The following is a 19,062-nucleotide window of genomic DNA, read 5'->3' on the forward strand; positions in this document are numbered from 1 at the left end:
GGGCGGGGCCTGGTGGGAGACCTGCCTCCTTAGCATAAGGGGCGGGGCCGCAGGGCCCCCCGGCGGCCGGCGGCCCTTCCCGTGCGCGCAGAGGGCGGGGCCTGGTGGCAGCGGGACACACCCACCCCTGGACGGCCGACGGCCTGCTCGGGAAACCGGGAATAGCACCGGGGCGGCGTCCTCCCAGGCAGGGCGTCTCCTATTAACCCAGGGGCGAAGCTCGGTGGACAGCGTGGCGCACGGAGTGAACCCTAATATTAGCATAGGGGGCAGGGCCTGGCGTCGGCGGACACACCCGCCCAAGGCATCTGCTGGCCGGGAGGCACAGCTCAAGGGCGGAGCGAACGGCCAGCCTCAGGCACAATGCTGACTCCCCGTGCCCTCCCTGGTCGCTCCTTCCCCCGGGTAGCTTGCCCACATGGACAGTGAGTCCGTTTGTCCAGCCGAGGCCAGGGAAGCCCCGTCTTTGTCTGGACAGAGGACGCCGACAAGCATGCGGGCTGCGGGTGCCACACGATCCTGTTATTGGTACCAGAGGGGTGGGGACTGCCTTCCACTTCTCAGTAGGGCCCCAGGCTGGCCAGGCAGCCGGTCCTTCAGTAAGCATCCCGTCCCTTGCTGGCTCCGGTCGCCCTTTCCAGGTCACCGCTGAGACCCTGCTGTCGGAGCTTGGAGAGGAAGCTAGGGCCGGCTGGAGTGCCCGTGTCCATTGCTCTTGGGAGGGTCCAGTACTGGCCCCGCATGCTGCCATGTGCCTCCAGGAAGCCCTCGCTGAATTCCACCTCTGCCCGGCTGCCCTCTGACTCCCAGTAGAGCGACCGGTGCCCGCCTCGGAAGGTGAAGGTCCTCAGGCTGTGGGTGTCCCGGATCTGGGGGGCCAGGCCACATGTGAAATCAGTCGGAACCCACTGAGTTGCAGTGGTCTGGCCTGGTGTCTGGTTAGGGGTCTCATACAAGGCTCCTACGTGGGGGTCACTGAGACTCAGAGAGCTGGTATCTGAGGTCAGGCCAGCCATTCCCGGGCCCAGGCTGCCACCTCCCTGGGGAGGGTGGTTCTCCCAGGAGCACCAAGTTAAGCTGGGGCTAGAAATTACACATCCACCAGGCTGCACTGGCCCTCTTGTCTGTTTCTCTCCTGTCCACTTGAGTCCACCCCCGTGGCATCTCAGAAGAAAGGCCGGGCGAAATCCAGCTACTGAAAACCCTGTGGGGGTGCACAGCTCTGCTCCCCACACAGGGGTCACCCACCCACTGGGAGCTAGGATAGACTCTTTTGGAGTGTTCAACAAACACTGGGGGAAACACCCATCTCCTGGTCATCATTATTGGCCATGACACCGTCACTGGTCTGAAATAAACTGAAGGGTCCACTAGCCCAGCCTATCCCCATCCCCAGGGTCAACTGTGCCAGCCTCCCAGCAAAGCCACCCTCTTGCCTGTCCCTGCCCTGGTGGCCTCACCGAGATGTAACCGGGGTTGCCCCCATGGGTTGCTGTGCCCATGTTGGTGATCAGAGCGTGGATGGCCACCCGGGCCTGTGGGGCCACGTTGATGAAGATCCGGCAGCCCCCGGCACTTCTCCCGTCGGGACCCGGCAAGGGGCTGACAAGCTCACCCCGGGGCCCGAACAGCTGCATGTCACATTCTGTGGGGAGACGGGGCATGCAGTAGGCGTGGCCACCTCAGGGATACAGGGCTCCAAAGGGGGCCAGAGGCCAAGGCAGCTCGCAGTCAGGGGGCAGAAGCCCCCAACGATCCCTGCTCTGCCCCTTCCACCGTGCACTCTTCGCCCCTTCCCCTCCTTGGGACAGAGAGACTGGCCCTTCCGAGCCCTCAGCGCTGTCATGTGTGCCAACGGGGTGCAGTCCAGCCGCAGTCCTGGGGACTTCCTGCATGCAGGGAGTGGCATCCGGGCCCGAAGAGGCTGTCCCTTTGTGGCACCTGGGGAGCTTTGGTCCCTCTTGGCTGGAGACACTACCAGGAGAGGCAGGGCCAGGGCCAAGCGGAGTACCATCAAAGGAGGTACAAGTGGGGCAGGTGCACACGCGCGCGTGTGTGTGTACGTGCAAGGGTGCACACACACGCACCCAGCTCTGCAAGGTGGCACAAGGAGTGGAAGCAGGGGTGAAGGGCAGCGGCATGCAGAAGCCAGCCACCTCGGAGAAGGAGTTCAGTGCCACCCAGCCGGGTCCTCCTGGCCCAGAGTCCTGCTGCCAGGCCCAGGAAGCAGGTGGCCGGCGATATTACCGACACTGTCCATCCTCCCAACCGATCAGCCTCAGAAAGGGAGGGACATGGCACACACCCCGGGGTCTCACCCCTCCCTCCAGAAGCCCCCAGCCCAGCCCGCTGCCCGCGGATGGCTGTACCTTGGTGGGGCAGGTGTGGGGCCGGCCGGCCGTGGTAGTGCAGCACCACACCGACCCCTGGCCGCCGGCGGCGCTGCCTCACCAGCAGCGTGTTGCCCCGGGAGCTGACAACGGTCCCAGCCAACTTCCTGCACAGCTTCCTCCACGTGAGCCTGCTCCACAGCAGCACCAGGTCCCCTGTCAAGTCACCACCCGTGAGAGCCCACAGGGGTTCATGTCCCCACGGGCCTTCAGGCCCAGGGCATGAGGCGCATCCCCTCCCTGCCTCTTGTTTCCCCATCGGTAGAATGGGAGTCATCACACCCCAGTCACGAGATGGCCATGGGGAGGGCTGGGGGCACCACCGTGGGACCTGGATGTACCAGCACTGCAGTTCAGGGAGTTCTCCAGCACATGCAGGGTGACCTCCTCTCCCAGGGGCCGCCCTATGGCCACCACACAGTCCCCCGGCCCTGGGCCTCGCAGGTCAATGGTTCCGCCTGGCTCCAGGAGCTGCTGTCCACAGACACCTGGTGGGAGGGGGGCACTCTTAGGAGGACTGGGCCCATGGGAGGGTTGCGCACCCCGACAGGGCCCCCAGGGCCAGCAGTAAGGGTCGTACGCAGCTCTGCACAGGGTAGAGCCAGGCCCTGTCACTTCAGCCCTGGCTTGGTGAGTTTCCTTAGATAAAAGCACATGCTGTGGCCACAGGGGAGCCCCACGCTGCCGCCCCCTTCCAGGAGCTGGTCCCTGCTGCCCCGTGGGGAGATGCTTCCGCCAGCCCCTCCTGCAGGGAGTGCCGGTGGGAAGGTGGGAACAGGAACTTAACTAGACTCGGCAGGGTTTTCCAGGGCATGGGCCAGGGGACCCTGAGGCCAGGGCGCAGGGGAGGGGAGGTGGGCCCGTGTCCCGGGCAGCTCTGAGGCAGCTCCTGCGGGGGCAGCTGGGGTCCGGCCGGCCGTGGTCACTTTGGAGGGTGCTGGGCTGGACGTCCCCTGCCCTCCACAGGGCCCTGCCCAGCAGCCCCGCACCGTCACTGGCTTGGGCAGGTGCTGGCACAAGCGGGCAGGCACGGGCATCTCGGGGCCGAGGCAGGCGTCCCTCCGACGCTGGATCCCATTCCCACAAGAGACAGAGCACTGGGCAGGGGTGGGAGGAATGGGTGACCCCATTGCTGTGCACCCACCACTGCCCAGGAGCGGGGTGGAGTTTGCACAACCTGGGGTGAGGGCAGCTGAAGGAGGAGCCAGGTTCAGAGAGGTCACTTGGAGAGGGGGCAGTGCTCAAACCAGTCTCCAACCTGCGCACGCCAGGCCTCTCTGCCTCGGCCACCCCAGAGGGCCAACTAGACTCCCCCCACCCATCCCTGTGGCCTAAACTAACCCCTGTCACCTGTCTCTGCCCCCCACCCCTCACCTGTCCCTGATTCTCCTCACCTGTCACTGATCTCCCTCACCTGTCACTGATCTCCCTCACCTGTCCCTGCAGCCTGACTTGACCACCCCCCCCTTGTTCCTGATTCCCCTCACCTATTCCTGTGGCCTGATCTGAGCTCCTTCACCTGTCCATGCCCCCCACCTCCACTTGTCCTTGCCTTGGCAGCTCCAATGATGCCGACTCAGGAGGAGCCCCCCCCTCGCACCCCCTTTTTATGCTCTTCCCAACATCACTCACTCATCACCCCTACACTGCAGCGCCTGCTTCTTGGTGGTACCCTGAGAACCCTCACTCCTTTCTGCCCCCACAGGCCCATCGCACCGAGTCTGCAGTCTGGTGCCACATCAAGCCCTGCCCCCAGCCCAGACCTGGAAACACCGAGTTTCCTGGGTCCCCCAAGGGAGGGTCTGGGTCAGCGGTAGGGGCATGCAACCCCACAGTGATAGGCCCAGGGTCCCCTGAATCAAAGCCCAAGGCACCCCCAGCCCCATGGGGAGTGCACCCCCAGGTGCTGGCTCACCTGCATCCAGGTGCTGACCTGCCACCGGTAGGCACAGTCGGCGAGCAGACAGGGCACAATGGATGGCGGCCGCTCTAGGCCCACACAGGCCTCTGGGCCCAGCTCAGTCTCATGGCCCTGGTCCAGCCGCACGCAGGCCACTGAGCGCTGGGCAGAGCCGAGGCCACAGCTGGCAGAGCACGGTCCTGGTGACAGCACTCGCCACCTGCGGGCAGTCGGGGATCAGGGTGCCTGGCCCCACCCAGCCCTCACCTGTCCACCAAGACCTCCCACAGCCAGGTCCTGGGCTGACCGCTCCGTGAGCAGAAGACAGCATCAAACCTGTTTCCCAGGTTCCAGGAGGGAAAACCGAGGCCAGAGATGGGAAGAAGTGGGGAAAGCCAGAGCCAGGGCCAGAAGGGCTCCAGGGGGCGGGGCACTTGACCTCAGACTGGTCCAGCTAATGGCTCCTGGTTCCCCTACAGGTCACCCAGCATGGCAAAGAGGTGTGTGCCTCCCACCTACAGAAGCAGGCTGGTGCTCTCTCGGGCCAGACCCCTCCCTCCTGGCATCATCCTGCCCCGACTCACCGCGCTGGGCACGGGGCAGCCTGGCACACCTCCCGCCGGCTCCCGGGCCTGCCCTCTGGGTCACACCACTCTTCTGGGACCACCGTGCCTCGGGCAGCATCCCTGCACACAGAATGCAGCTCTCGCAGGCCTAGGGAGGAAGCAGAGGCCGCGTGCCCAGAGGGGGCCTCCGTGAGACCCATGGCTGCCTGCCTCACCCAGAGGGTCCACAGGTAGAGCCATGCTGGGGGTGCGAGGCCTGGCCCTGCCTTTTACCCACGAGTGACACTGGCCATGCCACTTAACCTTCCTGACCTCAGGTGCTCCCATAACGGAGCCGATGTTGCATTTGCACAGGTTTAAAGGGGAGCCAGGAAGGACCTCCTGCTTGGTGAAGCAGAGGGTCCACAAGAGGAAGAACCTCCCTGAGATGGGTGGACACAGCGACTACAGCAATGGGCTCAGGCTGGGCTGTGAGGCCGGCAGGCGCAGGACCGAGCAGTGCTTCGTCCTGTGGTGCACGGGCCGCTGTGGGTCAGAAGCAACCAGCTGGCACCTAATGGCAGGCACTGTGGTGGCCAGATTAGGGGTTCTCAACCTGTGGGTCTCAATCCCTTTGGGGGTGGAACGACCCTTTCACAGGGGTCGCCCGATTCATCACAGTAGCAAAACGACAGTGATGAAGTAGCGATGAAAATAATGTTATGGTTGGGGGTCACCACAACACGAGGAGCTGTATGAAAGGGTCGCGGCATGAGGAAGGTTGAGAACCGCTGCTCTAAATGAAGGGCTCTTCGCGTCTCTCAAGACGGTGCGTGCAGGACTCTCCCCCTCGGAGGGTCCCCAAGGGGCATCGGACCCCAGCCCTGTGCATGCGGAGGTTTCCCTGAGCGAGGGGCCGGGTTGTGACCGAAGGACCGGCTGTGGTGGATCAATGACGCCTGCAGATGTGTCGGCATCCTAGCCCCTGTGCACCTGGCCCGGTGGCATCTCAGTGAGGCGCTGGGCTGCTGACCGCAGGGCCAACTAGGTCAGCAGTTTGAGGCCACAGCCGTTCCACAGGAGAGAGAGGAGGCTTTCCACTCCCATGAAGAGCGACAGCCTTGCAAACCCACAGGGCAGCTCTGCCCTGTCCTGCAGGGCCGCTGTGAGTCAGCAGGCTGGTTTGGGGAGAGTGTGCCTGTGGCTGGGGTCCCTACTGGGAGGAGGGTCTTCTCTGAGGGTGTGTCTGAAGCCCCCTCTCTTCTGAGTCCTAACAAGGAACAAGCCCAAACGGGGCAGAGGCGGGTGCCAAGTGAACAGAGGGACACAGGAAGGCTGCACTACAGAGGCCTGGAGCGCAAGGACCTTCCCCAGAGCCGACGGAGAAAGAGCCTTCCCCTGTGGGAACTGGTCCTGGAGTCACTTCTAGCCTCTAGAACAGTGAAAAAGTAAACGTATGTGCGTTAAGGTTCCCCCCACCCCCTGAGATTTCTGTTCCAGCAGCAGGAGGGAACTGAGCCCTGGGGGGGCTCAGAGCTAAGTGTGGAGGCCACAGGCTATCACCTGGCTGTACCTTTCCCGCCTTCTGATCAGTCGGTCAACACCTTTCAAAGGGCTCCCGGGCTCTTGGCCCCAGCCTCCTTGTGTAAGATTTGGGAGGCGGTGTAGGCTTCTACTTTGTTCCTGGATGACTTGTACTGGAAGCTGCGTGGACTCCTAGTGCCCCAGGCCTCTCTTCTGAGGTGCCCCGGTGGATTCAAACCTCAGCCTTCTAGCTGGTCAGCAAGCGCTTAACCATTTACACACACAACCACCCACCCACCCACCCCCCGGACTGATGGGTTTACTGGGAGCTGCCTCCACTGCTTTCTGGACAGGACCCTTTAGGGCATCTGAGCCTGGAGGTCCCTCACCTTGGCCACAGGAGACGGAGCAGGGCCCACCCAGGGGCATCCACACATGTGCAGCAAAAGCCCGGGGCCTGGCACTGCCCAGCGGGGGCAGAGTGGCCTCTGGAGGAGAGGTGGCAGCCAGCTGCACGGACAACAACCAACTGTGGACCTCCAGGTGCCATGCACCCAGCCCCCCACCCTAAGCCGTCCATCTTTCCACAGATCTCAGTGGGGGTGGGGGGAACGCTGACTTTCTGGAAAGACCCTGTCCCCCCCCACCCCCAGCAGAGGGTTTTAGCACGCCTGCCCCCACCTTTGTGGACTGCTCATGCAGATGAGCATACAAGCAGCTGTGAGAGGCAGAGGGGAACATCTGGCCCGAGAACCAGCCCCACCAGTCTGGAGCGTGGAGGCCGACTACAGTCCTCTGCAGCCGGGCCCAGGGGCAGGAGGGCACTGGACATCCTGTTTCAAGGCCTCAGATCAGGGCCCTGGGTAGCTGCTCCTTGCCCTGGACAGATGAAGACCCAGGGTGCCTGGCCACTTCACCCCAGAGCACTCACGTGGTCCCATTCCTGGTGACACGTGCCCCCTGTGCAGGGTGCCACTGTGGGTGCTGACCCCCCTGTGGAGCACGGTGCAGCCGCCGCTGCCCTCTGCTGGCCTTCTGTCCCCAGGACGCAGGTCTGGTTCCTCACAGCTGGGCGCAGCGCCTCTGTCCTGCAGACAGCGCAGGGTCAGCGGGACCTGCCACTGCCATTGGCCCAGGTGTGGGGGCGAAGGGCCTGCTCCCCAACATCTGGGAGCCCTGAGGGGCCCATGGGGATCTTTCCCTAGGGGCCAGCTGAGTGCCCTGTCAGAACGTGTTTCCACAGGTCCCCTCTGTGGGGCGTCTGCCCCCTCCTGCCATCCAGGGGCAAAGGCAGACCTCCACCTAGGCCACAAGCACCACACACACAGCACAGGTGCACCAGGAGGGGTCCCCAGCTCAGGGGAGATGGGAGGTCACCTTGTGAGACACCCGAGAGGCGGTGCTGCTTGGAGGACTGGGGAGCTTGGAGGGGACTCTTGGAGGAGACACAGGAGGTGATGGAGACATGGGGTGAGGGGGATTCTGGGGGTAAGAGGGACTCGGGAGTGAGGGGGATTCTGGGGGTGAAGGGGACTTTGGAGGTGAGGCAGCCAAGTGGTTGTGTCCAGCCAATAGTTTGCCCTGTTCTGAGCCTGGCACCAGGCTCTCCAGGAGTCCTATGTGCCCAGCCCAGGTGCCCAAACCCAGTGCGGTGCACACCTGGAGGCCGCTCACCCTGCAGCGTCCCAGTGAGGCAACCTGACGCTGCTGTCAGGCACCTGGTGGCGGATGGTGGCCAGGCCGTCCATCTCTCCTCTGCGCCCACCACCTCCTCCCCAGGCAGCACCAGCACCTCCAGCTCACTCTGAGAGGCTCAGCTCACAGCCACCACCGTGCAGGTGGGGGCTCACACTGCCGCCACCAGGCCAACCTCCAACCACTTGTCCTCAATGGGGACGCAGGCAGAATCCGCCTCAGAAGCGAAGAAATCTGAGCAGAACCTGGCAGCCCAGAGCCAGGTCCCATGCTGACCCCACCCCTGAGACCCTGAAACCACGCCCAGCACACACCTGGAGGGACAAGGTGCGGGGGTGCAGGGCTCCAGCCTTGATGGTGGCTTGGGGCTCCCATGGCACTGGGCAGCCACCACCCACTCATGGTGGGCCTGGTCCAGACAGCGGAAGGTCAGCCAGCGCCTCCCTGGGAGGTCAGAGTGGGGTTCGGCAATGTCCAGCGGGGGCCCCGGCACTGCAGGCTCGGCCATGTCCAGCGGGGTCCCCTGGCACTACAGGCCAGCTCTTCCCCGGCCTCACCTGCCCCACAGCTCACCGAGCAGGACCCCAGCACGGCAGCCCACACCCCTGCCGGCAGCTGCTTCGGCTGGAAATAGCTGAAGGTGATGTCTGGGCGGGCAAGGCTGCCGTACTCATCACCGTAGCGCCTGTAAACCTGCACGGAGGTGGACAGAGGGCCCAAGCTGTTCACAGGCATTGCCTTCTGACTTCACATTTGGGGTGGGGGGTTCTCACTACCCTTGCAGGTTCTAGAATTTGCTTGGACAAATCTTGGGACCTGGGCAGGCATATGGACCCAGCTTAATGACAAGGAGGTCAGGGAGGACCCCGGGGTGGACACACACCGCCCTGCGGAGCATCAGAGTCTGCCACCAGCCAGGACACTCTGGGAGCTCCCATGCCCACAGCGTCTCTTGGGGTCTCATGACAGAGGCGAGCTGGGTTCACACACATGGGTGAACTCAACCTCCAACCCTCCTTCTCCTCAGAGGCCCACCGACATCAGAGTGGGGGGGGGGTGTCTTTCTGGCCTGGCCTGAGTCACCTCCTTACCATAAGCACTCAGAGCCAGCCCAGATGCCCCAGGGATGGCGCATCTCCAAACAGTCTAGAAATCCCCAGGGGATTCCCCCCCCAGAACCAAGGTCAAAGACCAATTCTTTGGATGAGGAAAGAGAGGCGCTAAAAGCAGCAGCAGGGGTGGGGTGGACACAGTCTCGTGGGGGCACAGTGCAGGGCAGGAGGGCTGCCCCTGAGTCTGCTGGGAGCCAGTGCCCCCCGGTGAAGGGTCTTTCTTCCCAGCCCCTCTAGCTGGACTTGAACTGACAACCTTCAGTGAGTGGCCAACTGTGGGGGCTGAGTGCCCAGTCCGGGCACCCCTCCACTCCCAGAGCCCTGAGTGGCCTCGCCACGGGGAGGACGGTCACCTGGACCTCGATGTCCTCCTGGACAGGTCCCTGGATGCGGAGCTCCTCGTGGTGTGGGAGCTGCTCGTCCGTGAGGACCACACGGTAGGAGAGGCGGCTGTCCTCCAGGACCGAGGGGCGGGTGGTGCTGGGAGAGATGCTGCTGTTCCCAGCTATGATGTACCGCCCTCCGATCCTCACGGCTTGGGGGGGGGGGGGCACGAAACCTGAGGCCCTGACCCCCTGACAACCGAGTGTTTTAAACCCCCCATCACCTGAAGTTGGGCTCCTGCAGGACCCGCTTGGCAGACAAGGTCCTGAGTGGAGGGAGCCAGTCAAGCCCCACCCTCCCTGGAGGAGGAGCCTCCTGGCCTCGGCCTCTCGGTCTGGTGGTCTCTCCCTGGGGACGCCCTCCACCATGTGCACACAGAAAGCACTTTCTGGACCTGAGGAGCCTGGGGGTCTGTTTCCCCTCACCAGGGGGCAGGCCCTCAGGAGCCGGCAGGCAGCTAGCTTGGGGACACAGGGAGCCTGGGGTCAGCGGCCACATCTCGGATGGAAAGGTCGGGGCAGTAGACCTTCGGGGACAAAAGGCTGACAGTGGGTCCTCTGTCAACTCACCCAGGTGGGTGAAGAGGGGCCTGCGGTTGGCGACGTAGACGCTGGTCAAGTTGGGGGTGACCGTGAGGAAGGTCACGTACTCTGGAAGGGATGGAAGACGGGTGGATGGGGGACCCCGGGTCACAGCCATCCAAAGGAAGCAGACACACTGCCCCCAGCGTGCAAAAGGCTGCCTGCTGGGCGGTGCAGCCCGTCAGGTCACTGGGCCATCAAGCCTGGCTGCAGGGCCGCCCTGGGGGGCAAGGGGGCAGGTCCACATCCTCCACAGCAGGCAGCGTGCACGGCCCGCCTGGGGGCGGTGAGCCTCTGGTCCCCGCAGTGGGAGATGCTCCAATGCTTCTGAGAGTTGCTGAAAAGTGGAGCCTGGCTGTTGACCCACTACTGCCATGCTTGCTGGAGCGGTGAGGGGCTGGCCAGCCCGAGACGCACACCATGTGGTACACTAGCTTCACAGAGGCATCCTGACCGAGCCCAGGGACTGGGCCACAGTCAAGTCCAGTGCATGGTGGGAAGGGGCAGGGTGGAGGGAGGCATTGTGAAGGGTGTCAGGCAGGTGCGCCAGGCTTCCGTCAATTCCCCTGAGTCTCCAGCTGCGCGGGTCAATGAGTACCCCTGTACCCCAAGGGAGCCCCCTACCTCTGGCTCTCCCGGCTGAGAAAGACCCATTCTGTGGACTGCACGAGCTGTTGTCCCCTCCACACACCTGGCACACGTCCCACACCTGCCCGGAGTCCAGCCTGCCATCGCAGCCCATTGTCTGTGCCAAGGGCAGGATCAGGTGAGCCGCTCCTGCCCCCTGGACCGCCCCCCCCCCACGCCTGCCATCTACCAAGGGGCTGGAATGACACCCCTGAGGCCACCATGAAGCTGTCCACCCTCAGCTGAGTCCAGGCTGGACCCAGGCCCCAATGGCACACACACAAGCACACTCACCCTGCAGCTGCCCGACAGGCACAAGCTAAGGGTTCCGTCCTGCCGAGCGCCGCTGGGCACACAGCGGGTCCCGTCCACAAAGCTGTGTCCACGGCTCACGAGGAAGCTCTGCCCCACAGCCCGGCACATGTGTCTGCACAGAGTGTCCCCTGGAGAGCAGAGAGGAGGGGCCCTGGTGGAGGCGGCGGGCAGCGACCAGGCTGGGAGTCCCTCTGGGACCCTGGCCGGTCCTGCCAGCACCCTCTGGCAGCTTCATCCTGGTGGCGCTGTCGGGTAAGCAAAGGACTGCTAACCACAGGTCGGTGGTTCTAACCCACCAGCCGCGCTGAGGGAGGATAGGGCTGTCTGCTCCTGTCAGCTGGGCAACCTGGGAAACTCGCTGTACCGTCTCTAGGAGCCGTCGGATCCCCTCGCCGCAGTGGGTTGGGTTTAGTGAATAATCACCGTAACGATAATGTACTTGCCTTTGCCTGGTAGTTACGTGTGGGGCTGCTAACCACAAAGCCAGCAGTTCAAAACCACCAGCCTCTCCATGGGAGAAAGATGAGGCTTTCTACTCCCCTGAAGAGCTAGTCTTGGAAACACATTAGGGTGGCTCTGCCCTGGTCCTAGAGGGTGGCTGTGGGTCAGAACCGACCCCATGGCAGGGAGTTTGGATTTCGGTTTAGGAGGGGAGCTGCTGCCGTGTGCCACCTAGTCCATTTCAGCCCCTGGGGACCCCCTGAGAACAGAGAGAGCCGCCCCTGAGGGCTGCCCAGGCCGGGATCGCTCGGACGGCCCAGGGACGCTCTACTCTGTCCTGCAGGCCTGCAGTGAGTCGCACCGACTGACTCCCGGGCTGCAGGGAGAGCTGTCAGCTCCGGCCAAGCCTGTGTCACCTCCACGCATCCTTCCCAGGAGACTGGCTGCTCCGACCCCAGTCTGCATGTGGAGACATGGAGGCCCCTGGGGCGGAAGCCCTTGGCCTGACCTGGCAGTTAGGGGTGGGCTGGGATTTGGTTCCAGGCCTGCCTCTGAGCAGCTCCATACCCCGAGTGTCTCCCACCCCAGTCACCTCGGCTGTACTTCTCGGCTGAGCCCCAGCGGTAGAAGGTGGCACCGCCCATGGGGAGGAGCAGCGGTTGATCATCAGTCTGGGCGCACTGTTCGGACATGAACGCCAGCTGGCTGGTCCCACAGGCCTAGGGAAGGGAGGAAGGGTGAGCACAGGGGAGGGGCCTTGGAGGAGGGTCCCGGAGCATAGCACCAGGAGACCCCCAGGAGGACCCTGCAGCTCGGGGCCCAGTGGGACATTGCAGCACTGTCAGTGAGGGGCCACCGTCTCTGTCGCCGGGCTGCAGCCTTTTTCTGAGTCAGCCTTGTGGAAGTGCGATCACTAGGGCAGGTTGGGGGCCGGAGCATTAACTCCTGTTTTCCGTCGGCCTGACCCCCTAGGTCTCCTGATGGATCCTTAGACAGCAAGACGATTTATTTTAGAGTCTACCAGCTGAGGAATCCTGGTAGCGTAGTGGGTTATACATTGGGCTGCTTCCCAGAGGGTCAGCAGTTTGAAACCGCCAGCCAACGAAGAAGGATGAGGCTTCCTGCTCCTAGAAAGAGTTCCAGCCTTGGAAACACACAGAGGCAGTTCTAGTCTGTCCTGTAGGGTCGGGGTGAGTGGGATTCGCTCTAATAGCAGTGAGTTTACATCTGAGTTATCATCCCCTTGGGGAATGTTTCCGTTTATGTTAATGCAGGTCCATCCCTTTCAGCGCTGTACGGAGTAGCTCGGAAAAGCAGAGGGGGGCTGGGAGAAGGGCTGAGCCATACGGAGCTCGCCAAGGAGCCCAGGAAGAGAGCTGAAAAGAGACAAACCCAAACCCACCCCAACCCCCACCCCACCCTGGAGCTGGCAGGGAGAAAGGCCACCCCAGAGCCAGCACCCTAGCCTGGTCTCCTGTCTGCTGACAGCCAAGAGCAGAGGGGCAGGGACACCTGACCACGGAAAAGGGACCTTCCTGGGCTGCAGTAATGGGCGGGCTGGAGGGGCCAGTGAGGGGTGTCTCTATGAGGAGTGCTTGCTGAGCTGCACCCCCTCCCCTGGGTGTTCAGCACCCTGGGGGGAGGTGGGATATTTAGGGGGTGGTCTTAATGGTGCCCCCTTCACTCTCAGGAGCGTCAGGGGGAACTACAAGTTACGGCGGCACCCTGGGTCTGCAGACCCTCTAGGACTGGCTCCGCCCCCAGTCCGCCCCTCACAGGCCTACCTGGGTGTTGCACAGCTCAGCCTGCAGATCGGCCCCTGGGCACGCACGCCCCCCAAAGGCGGGTCTGGAAATGCCCACAAAGGGTGAGAGGGCCTCCTGAGGCCAGAGTGAGGTGTGGGGCTGCCACCCCCCACCCCCACCCCTGCAGGTACCTGGGGTCATTGCACAGCCGCCTCCTGGTGACCACACCTCCTCCGCAGGAGCGGGAGCAAGGACTGGGGGGCCCCCAGCTGGACCAGTGCCCGTGTACAGCAGGCGTTGGGGGCAGCTCAGCCAGCGAACGACAGCGGCCCCGGGAGCACCACTGGAAAGCAAGGGCCGGATGGGCACCCACAGCCCCCAACAACCCCCACCAGCTGCACCCCTCCACGCCAGGGGCTTCCAACAAGCAGAGGGCTGCCATCCCAGTCATGGGGTCCACAGGATGGGGCTGCTGGGAGGGGGCAGCAGGTGCTCACATGCATGCACACGCACTATGCACATGCACACACATATACAGGCTCACACAACGTGTGCACCCATGTGCACACAGGCACACATACATGTGCCCCCAACACACATGCATGTCTATGCATGGGTGTGTCCACACGTGTCCACACATGCAGGGCACACACCCTCCAAACACAGGCCCTCCTTCCAGGGCTCGGGGAGGCCGGATAAGGGGCTCATGGGCCTGCCTGTCCTGGGCACCAGCGGGCACCCCCTCCCTGCAGGGTACTAGATTCTGAGATGAGGATCCACCCCCCACCCTCCGGGGGCACACACACCCGAACCCGTCTTCCAGTCTGTTAAGTCCAGTGGGGAGCTGGCCACATGTCTCCAGATTGTCCTCCCCGCCTCTCTCACCAGAGGGGACCAGGTAGTACAGGTAACTACTGCCAGTCTGCCCCCATAACCATGCTCCCCCCGCTCCGCAACCCGAGGACGACCAGACTGGGGGTGCTGTGTGCAAGGACACACATCCACACATGCACACTCTACCTGCACATGCACACACATGCACAATGCACCTGCAAATGCACACAACACCTGCACATGCACACATACATGAACACTGCACCTGTACAAGCATGCACATGCACACTACACCTGCACACGCACACTACACCTGCACACGCACACACACTCGGTCACATGCTTGAGTGCAGGAGCCTATTTGCACACACATGGGCACACCCCCTTTTCCACCCCAGCCTCTGACCTTGTCCAGCCCACATTCTGTCCCGTCCAGGAGTGGGACGAGCAGGCGGCTACAGCTACTGTGGTCCAGGGGGTCGGTGTGGCAGGAAAGAGCCTGGCACACGTCCTGAGGGGAGACAGGGAGCAGCTGAAGGACCAGCTGCCTGGGATACTTTGACTGTCCCTCCCAGGCCAGGTACACCTGGTCCGGCTGTACTGCTCTGTGGGATAGGGAGGCCATAGGGCCACCGCCAAGCAGGGGAACAGTGTCAGGGCACATAGTCTCCTGGTCCCTGAAAATGTTTCAATCTCTGTCAAGTCAGAAGAAGAAAACAAAAAGGTCAAAGAACATATTCTACTACAAAATGTAAGTTTATTTGTACTTCTCCTCCTAGGTCAGCAGTTGTCAACCTTCCGCATGCCTCCACTCTCTAATACAGCTCATGTGGCGGTGACCCCAACCACAGAATTATTTTCATTGCTACTTCATCACTGTAAATTTGCTACTGTTGTGAATCTGGCAACCCCAGTGAAGGAGTCGTTTGACCCCCCAGAGGGGTCACGACCCACAGCTTGAGAACCGCTGTCCTAGGTGAACACGGCCATTGTCTGTAGGTTATACACATACTAAAGGAGCATCTTAAATGTGTTTGTTGTGGCTGAAGGGGCACAGAGGCAAAGTGCCAAGCGCCCATAATGTCCCAGGGCCGCCTAGGAGGCAGGAGGGCCGCGCTGGGCGACGCACTCACCAGGTGCTCCCGGGCGAAGGTGCAGGCGACAGCGGGGCTGCCGAAGGCCACGCGGCACTGCTCGTCCGCGCCGTAGTAGAGGCCGGGCTGGGCGTGCAGCGGGCGCCCCGCGGGCGCGGGCAGTGGCCGCGGCGGGTCCCACAGGCAGCGCGCCCCCCCTGCGCTGCGACACGGGCGCCCTCAGGCCCTGCGCCGGTGGGTGGGCCGAGCAAGGGCGCGGAGGTGCGCGCAGACGGACGGACGTTAGGGGACCCCGGCAGGGGGGTGCGCCTGGGGCGGCTGGAGCGTGGGCAGGGAAGGGGAATGGGGCTTGGCCCTCGGTGGGGGCCTCTTGGCAGGATGGAGGGCCGGGTGGGCGAGGGAAGGATGCTGGGGTTGGGGCTCTCGCCTAAGCTGGGTGGAGACTCTGGGGCGGCACGCCGCGGACGGAGCAAGGTGGGATGGGATGAGGATGGAGCCCTGCGCTACCTGAGTAGGTGTCTCAGCTGCCGGCGGCTGCAGGCGGACCAGGCCGGACCGGCGCGGGCCAGGGTCCCTCCGTCCGCCCCCATCACGTGGCCGCTCGCCTCGCAGTCGCCACCCTGCACGCCGTCGTGGTCCAAGCCCAAACTGCAGACAGGGGGTGCTGAGGGTCTCCACGCCGAACCCCAGCCATGTCAGACCCCAGCCCAGGGGGCTGGAGCCCACAGCGGCCCTGCCTCAGTTTCCTGGGCAAGGAGGCTTCTCCCCCTTAGGTCTATCAACACCAAGAGCCTTGGTGAAAGCACTTTGTAAAGAACCCACTGGGCTGGGGAGGTCAGCAGTGCCACGGGGCCCCTGGGGGAGAGGGTCCGGAAGGGACAATCTGGACACCCAGTCCTCACCAGACCCAGTGTCCGGCGGGGGCACTGCCTCCTGTGGTGACTTCAGAGGACAAAGTAGGGCTGCCCAGAGGGTCCCCATAGCTGACTTCTCCACAAGAGGCTGCACCCTTCTCCCACCTCTTGAAGGTGTGTTCAAACAGCCCACCTTTCCAGCAGCCCAGCACTTAACCACGGCGCCACCAGGGCAAGCCCACGTTTCAGTGTGAAATGTGGGCAGAGTGCCCAGTGTTGAGCATGTTTACAGCCTGCTCTGAATTTCTTTCTCTGAATTGCCTACAAAACTTACTCTCAAAAAAAAAAAAAAAAATAAAACTTACTCTCTTGGTGCTATGGCTGCGTGTTGTTTGGTTTGGTTTAAGAAGTAACGTGTTTTTTCGAAACTCCAAACCTAACTCACCGGCCATCGGTTTGTTCCAGCCTGCAGGACAGAGTAGAACTGCCCCGTGTGTTTCTGAGACTGCGGCCTTCACAGGAGCAGACGGCCTCCTCTCTCCCGCAGAGCTGGTGGATGTGAGCCAGCTGCTGGCTTTGCCCCCGCTGGCAGCCCCATGCTAGCCCCCTGCGTCCTGGCTCCCTAATGTTCTCAGTCTTGTCTCGTGTCAGCGCTCCTCAGTGGAGAACTGTCCGTTTCCTCTGCCCCCTCCACCCCTCCATCCCACTGGAATCAAAGCAGGACCCGCTGGCCCGTCGTGGCCTCTCATGGCCCGTCATGCCCTCCTGGGAGCCTGGGTCAGTCCCTTAGCCAGAGCTCAGGGATAGCCGGCGGAGCCACGTACCTGTGCCCGATTTCATGGGCGATGGTGACCCCCAGGTCGAAGCCAGTGTCCTCGGTGATCAGACAGCTCCACGAGGAGGAACAGACACCCCCAAGTTGGGTGACTCCCCGAACCTGCCGGTTCCCATCAGGCAGCTCCAGGTCAAACCTCGGGAAAGAAGAGACGCTGGAGTCTCTCTTGGGACAGGGCTGGGGTCTCGCTCCCCACTGGCTCACCAACAGCCCGGGGCAGCGCATACCTGGTGATGTAGAGGACCAGGTCCGCATGCGCCGGGTCCGAATCATCTGTGGGGTTGATGGCCCTGCTCCAGTCACAGACGCTAAGCAGGGACGAGGTGATGTTGGTTGTGATGTTTGGAGCATCCTGGGGCGTCAGAAACAGAGCCTCACTCACAGGACCCCAAATGAGTGCAGGGTGACTCGTGAGGACCCAGTCACCATCCCATGCCACAGATGAGGAGACGCAGGCCCCGAGTGTGTGAGCCTGCGCCAGGGCTGCAACCCACTTCAGTCTGATCAGCCCTGCTGTGTCCCCCTGGAGTCCACGATGCCTAGGTGGCTGACCAAACGCAGCTAGCTGCTGTTCCATACTACAATCCGGAGCAATGGATGTAAGGCCCTTCATGATGCAACCTGGTACAGTGTGATGTAAGCACTTCCCATGACGTAATCTGGAGCAATGTGATACAAGCACCTTCCACCATGTAACCCAGTACAGTGTGATGTGAGCACACGCCATGATGTAGTGTGGTCGATCAATTCAGATCTGTCTCTGGACCCTAACTAACTAGATGTTTAGAGCGGGTCTGTCTCTGGACCTTAACTCACTAGATGCTTAGTGGAACCTGCTCCTCTCTCCATCCTGCCCTCTCCCCACTGCCTGGCCTGTAGGTCTTGGGAGGAGCACCAGGGCACGTCTCCAGCCTGCTGCCTGGCCTGCAGGTTTGGGACCTGCAGCCTCCACAATGCTACAAACCAATCCATTGAAGCCAGTCTCTCCGTCCTTCTCACCGGGTCTGTCTGTCTCTCTCAAGAGCCCTGACTGAGCCGCCTGCTCTTAACCACACTGCCTCTGCGGCAACGCCCAGGAGGGAGGTGGAGTGAAGCCAGGGGGCTTCTGGTGGCTCTGGGCCTCAGACTCGATGCAGGCCTACCTGGGACTCTGTCAGGATGGTCATCTTCAGCAGGTGCACTCGGAGCTGAGCCCCCAGGGACGGGTCCCGCAGGAGTTCTGAGCCCTGCACAAGGACAGATGGGAGAGGTGGCCTATGGGGGCAATGCGGGATGGGGGTGGCCGCATGCAGCGGGAGTGGGAGTGGGCGCCCAGACAGGAGCCAGCGGCAGACTCAGGAAGGCAGACACGCCTGGAGAGAAGTAATGCAATGGCTGTCAGTCTAGAACGTTCCATTCCAAGACTGGTTTTCTCTCTGTCACCCTCCTCCCTCCACACCTTTCCCTCCCTCCCCGATGGGTGAATCTCACGCCCCTCGCCAGCTCCCCTCCACCCTCTCCCAGTGCCTCCCACTCCAGCTTTCCTGGTGCGTCTGCCGAGAGTGGCAGCTGGTCTCCCAAGACTGATCGGGGCTGCAGGGAGCTCAGGGCCCTCTGCACCAGAGGCTGAGAGGCTGTGGGTGAACTGCACAGCTGTGGGGAGGGGTCCTGGGAGCGAGGGGGCAAGGAGGAGACCTCGCCTCCCTGCTCCAGAGGCTCCGAGCCCCAGCTGAGCCCTGCTCCAGTTCCACCCTCTTCGGGGGCCCATGGGTCTCACTGGTGTTCCCTCAAGGTCCTTGCAGACAGCCTGCTGGCCAGATGTTGACCCTGGGGGGGACGGGGGGACACTCACAATGTTGAGGTTGGTGAGCACGTAGCGTTCTGTGTCCTCCTGGTGGGCCTGGTGGACGTCGGGGCCCACGGCCACCAGCAGCTCCAGGTGCAGCACGCCCTCCACAGCCCGGGTCTGTCCCAGGAGACCAGGGGAGAGAGGCCCACCTGTCGTGGGCGGAGCGGGAGCTGGGAGCACAGTCTGGGCCCCTCTGCCAACCTCTCTGTCGTCCTGGGCTCCTGGCATGGAGGCAGGGTATCCCCTCACTTTGTAGGAACAGGACTGGGTGCATGCCATACCCTGGCATGGAGGCAGCGTATCCCCTCACTTTGTAGGAACAGGACTGGGTGCATGCCATACCCTGGCATGGAGGCAG

At 62.8% G+C, this 19,062-nt stretch overlaps 1 protein-coding gene across 1 annotated transcript in view; it reads right to left on the reverse strand.

The window, feature by feature from the left end:
- Window positions 1–501: 501 nt before the first annotated feature.
- Window positions 502–19,062, reverse strand: part of ADAMTS13 (ADAM metallopeptidase with thrombospondin type 1 motif 13) — a 20,190-nt gene continuing 1,629 nt past the window's right edge. Inside the window, exons 3-27 of the mRNA XM_045289360.1 lie at window positions 18,708–18,853; window positions 18,019–18,102; window positions 17,104–17,228; window positions 16,866–17,012; window positions 15,695–15,835; window positions 15,227–15,389; window positions 14,500–14,604; window positions 13,451–13,602; window positions 13,299–13,362; window positions 12,107–12,233; window positions 11,053–11,201; window positions 10,756–10,876; window positions 10,120–10,200; window positions 9,520–9,701; window positions 8,612–8,747; window positions 8,369–8,498; window positions 7,291–7,447; window positions 6,683–6,869; window positions 4,875–5,118; window positions 4,306–4,510; window positions 3,178–3,487; window positions 2,732–2,878; window positions 2,370–2,546; window positions 1,461–1,645; window positions 502–869 (exon numbers count right to left, since the gene is read on the reverse strand). Coding sequence (XP_045145295.1) covers window positions 597–869; window positions 1,461–1,645; window positions 2,370–2,546; window positions 2,732–2,878; window positions 3,178–3,487; window positions 4,306–4,510; window positions 4,875–5,118; window positions 6,683–6,869; window positions 7,291–7,447; window positions 8,369–8,498; window positions 8,612–8,747; window positions 9,520–9,701; window positions 10,120–10,200; window positions 10,756–10,876; window positions 11,053–11,201; window positions 12,107–12,233; window positions 13,299–13,362; window positions 13,451–13,602; window positions 14,500–14,604; window positions 15,227–15,389; window positions 15,695–15,835; window positions 16,866–17,012; window positions 17,104–17,228; window positions 18,019–18,102; window positions 18,708–18,853 — 3,938 coding nt within the window. The 3' untranslated portion in view covers window positions 502–596. The remainder of the gene's footprint in view (window positions 870–1,460; window positions 1,646–2,369; window positions 2,547–2,731; window positions 2,879–3,177; window positions 3,488–4,305; window positions 4,511–4,874; window positions 5,119–6,682; window positions 6,870–7,290; window positions 7,448–8,368; window positions 8,499–8,611; window positions 8,748–9,519; window positions 9,702–10,119; window positions 10,201–10,755; window positions 10,877–11,052; window positions 11,202–12,106; window positions 12,234–13,298; window positions 13,363–13,450; window positions 13,603–14,499; window positions 14,605–15,226; window positions 15,390–15,694; window positions 15,836–16,865; window positions 17,013–17,103; window positions 17,229–18,018; window positions 18,103–18,707; window positions 18,854–19,062) is intronic.

The sequence above is a fragment of the Echinops telfairi genome, unplaced genomic scaffold (genome assembly GCF_000313985.2).
Source record: "Echinops telfairi isolate 266 unplaced genomic scaffold, ASM31398v2 ScPeMD7_25;HRSCAF=90, whole genome shotgun sequence".
NCBI classification, from domain to species: Eukaryota; Metazoa; Chordata; class Mammalia; order Afrosoricida; family Tenrecidae; genus Echinops; species Echinops telfairi.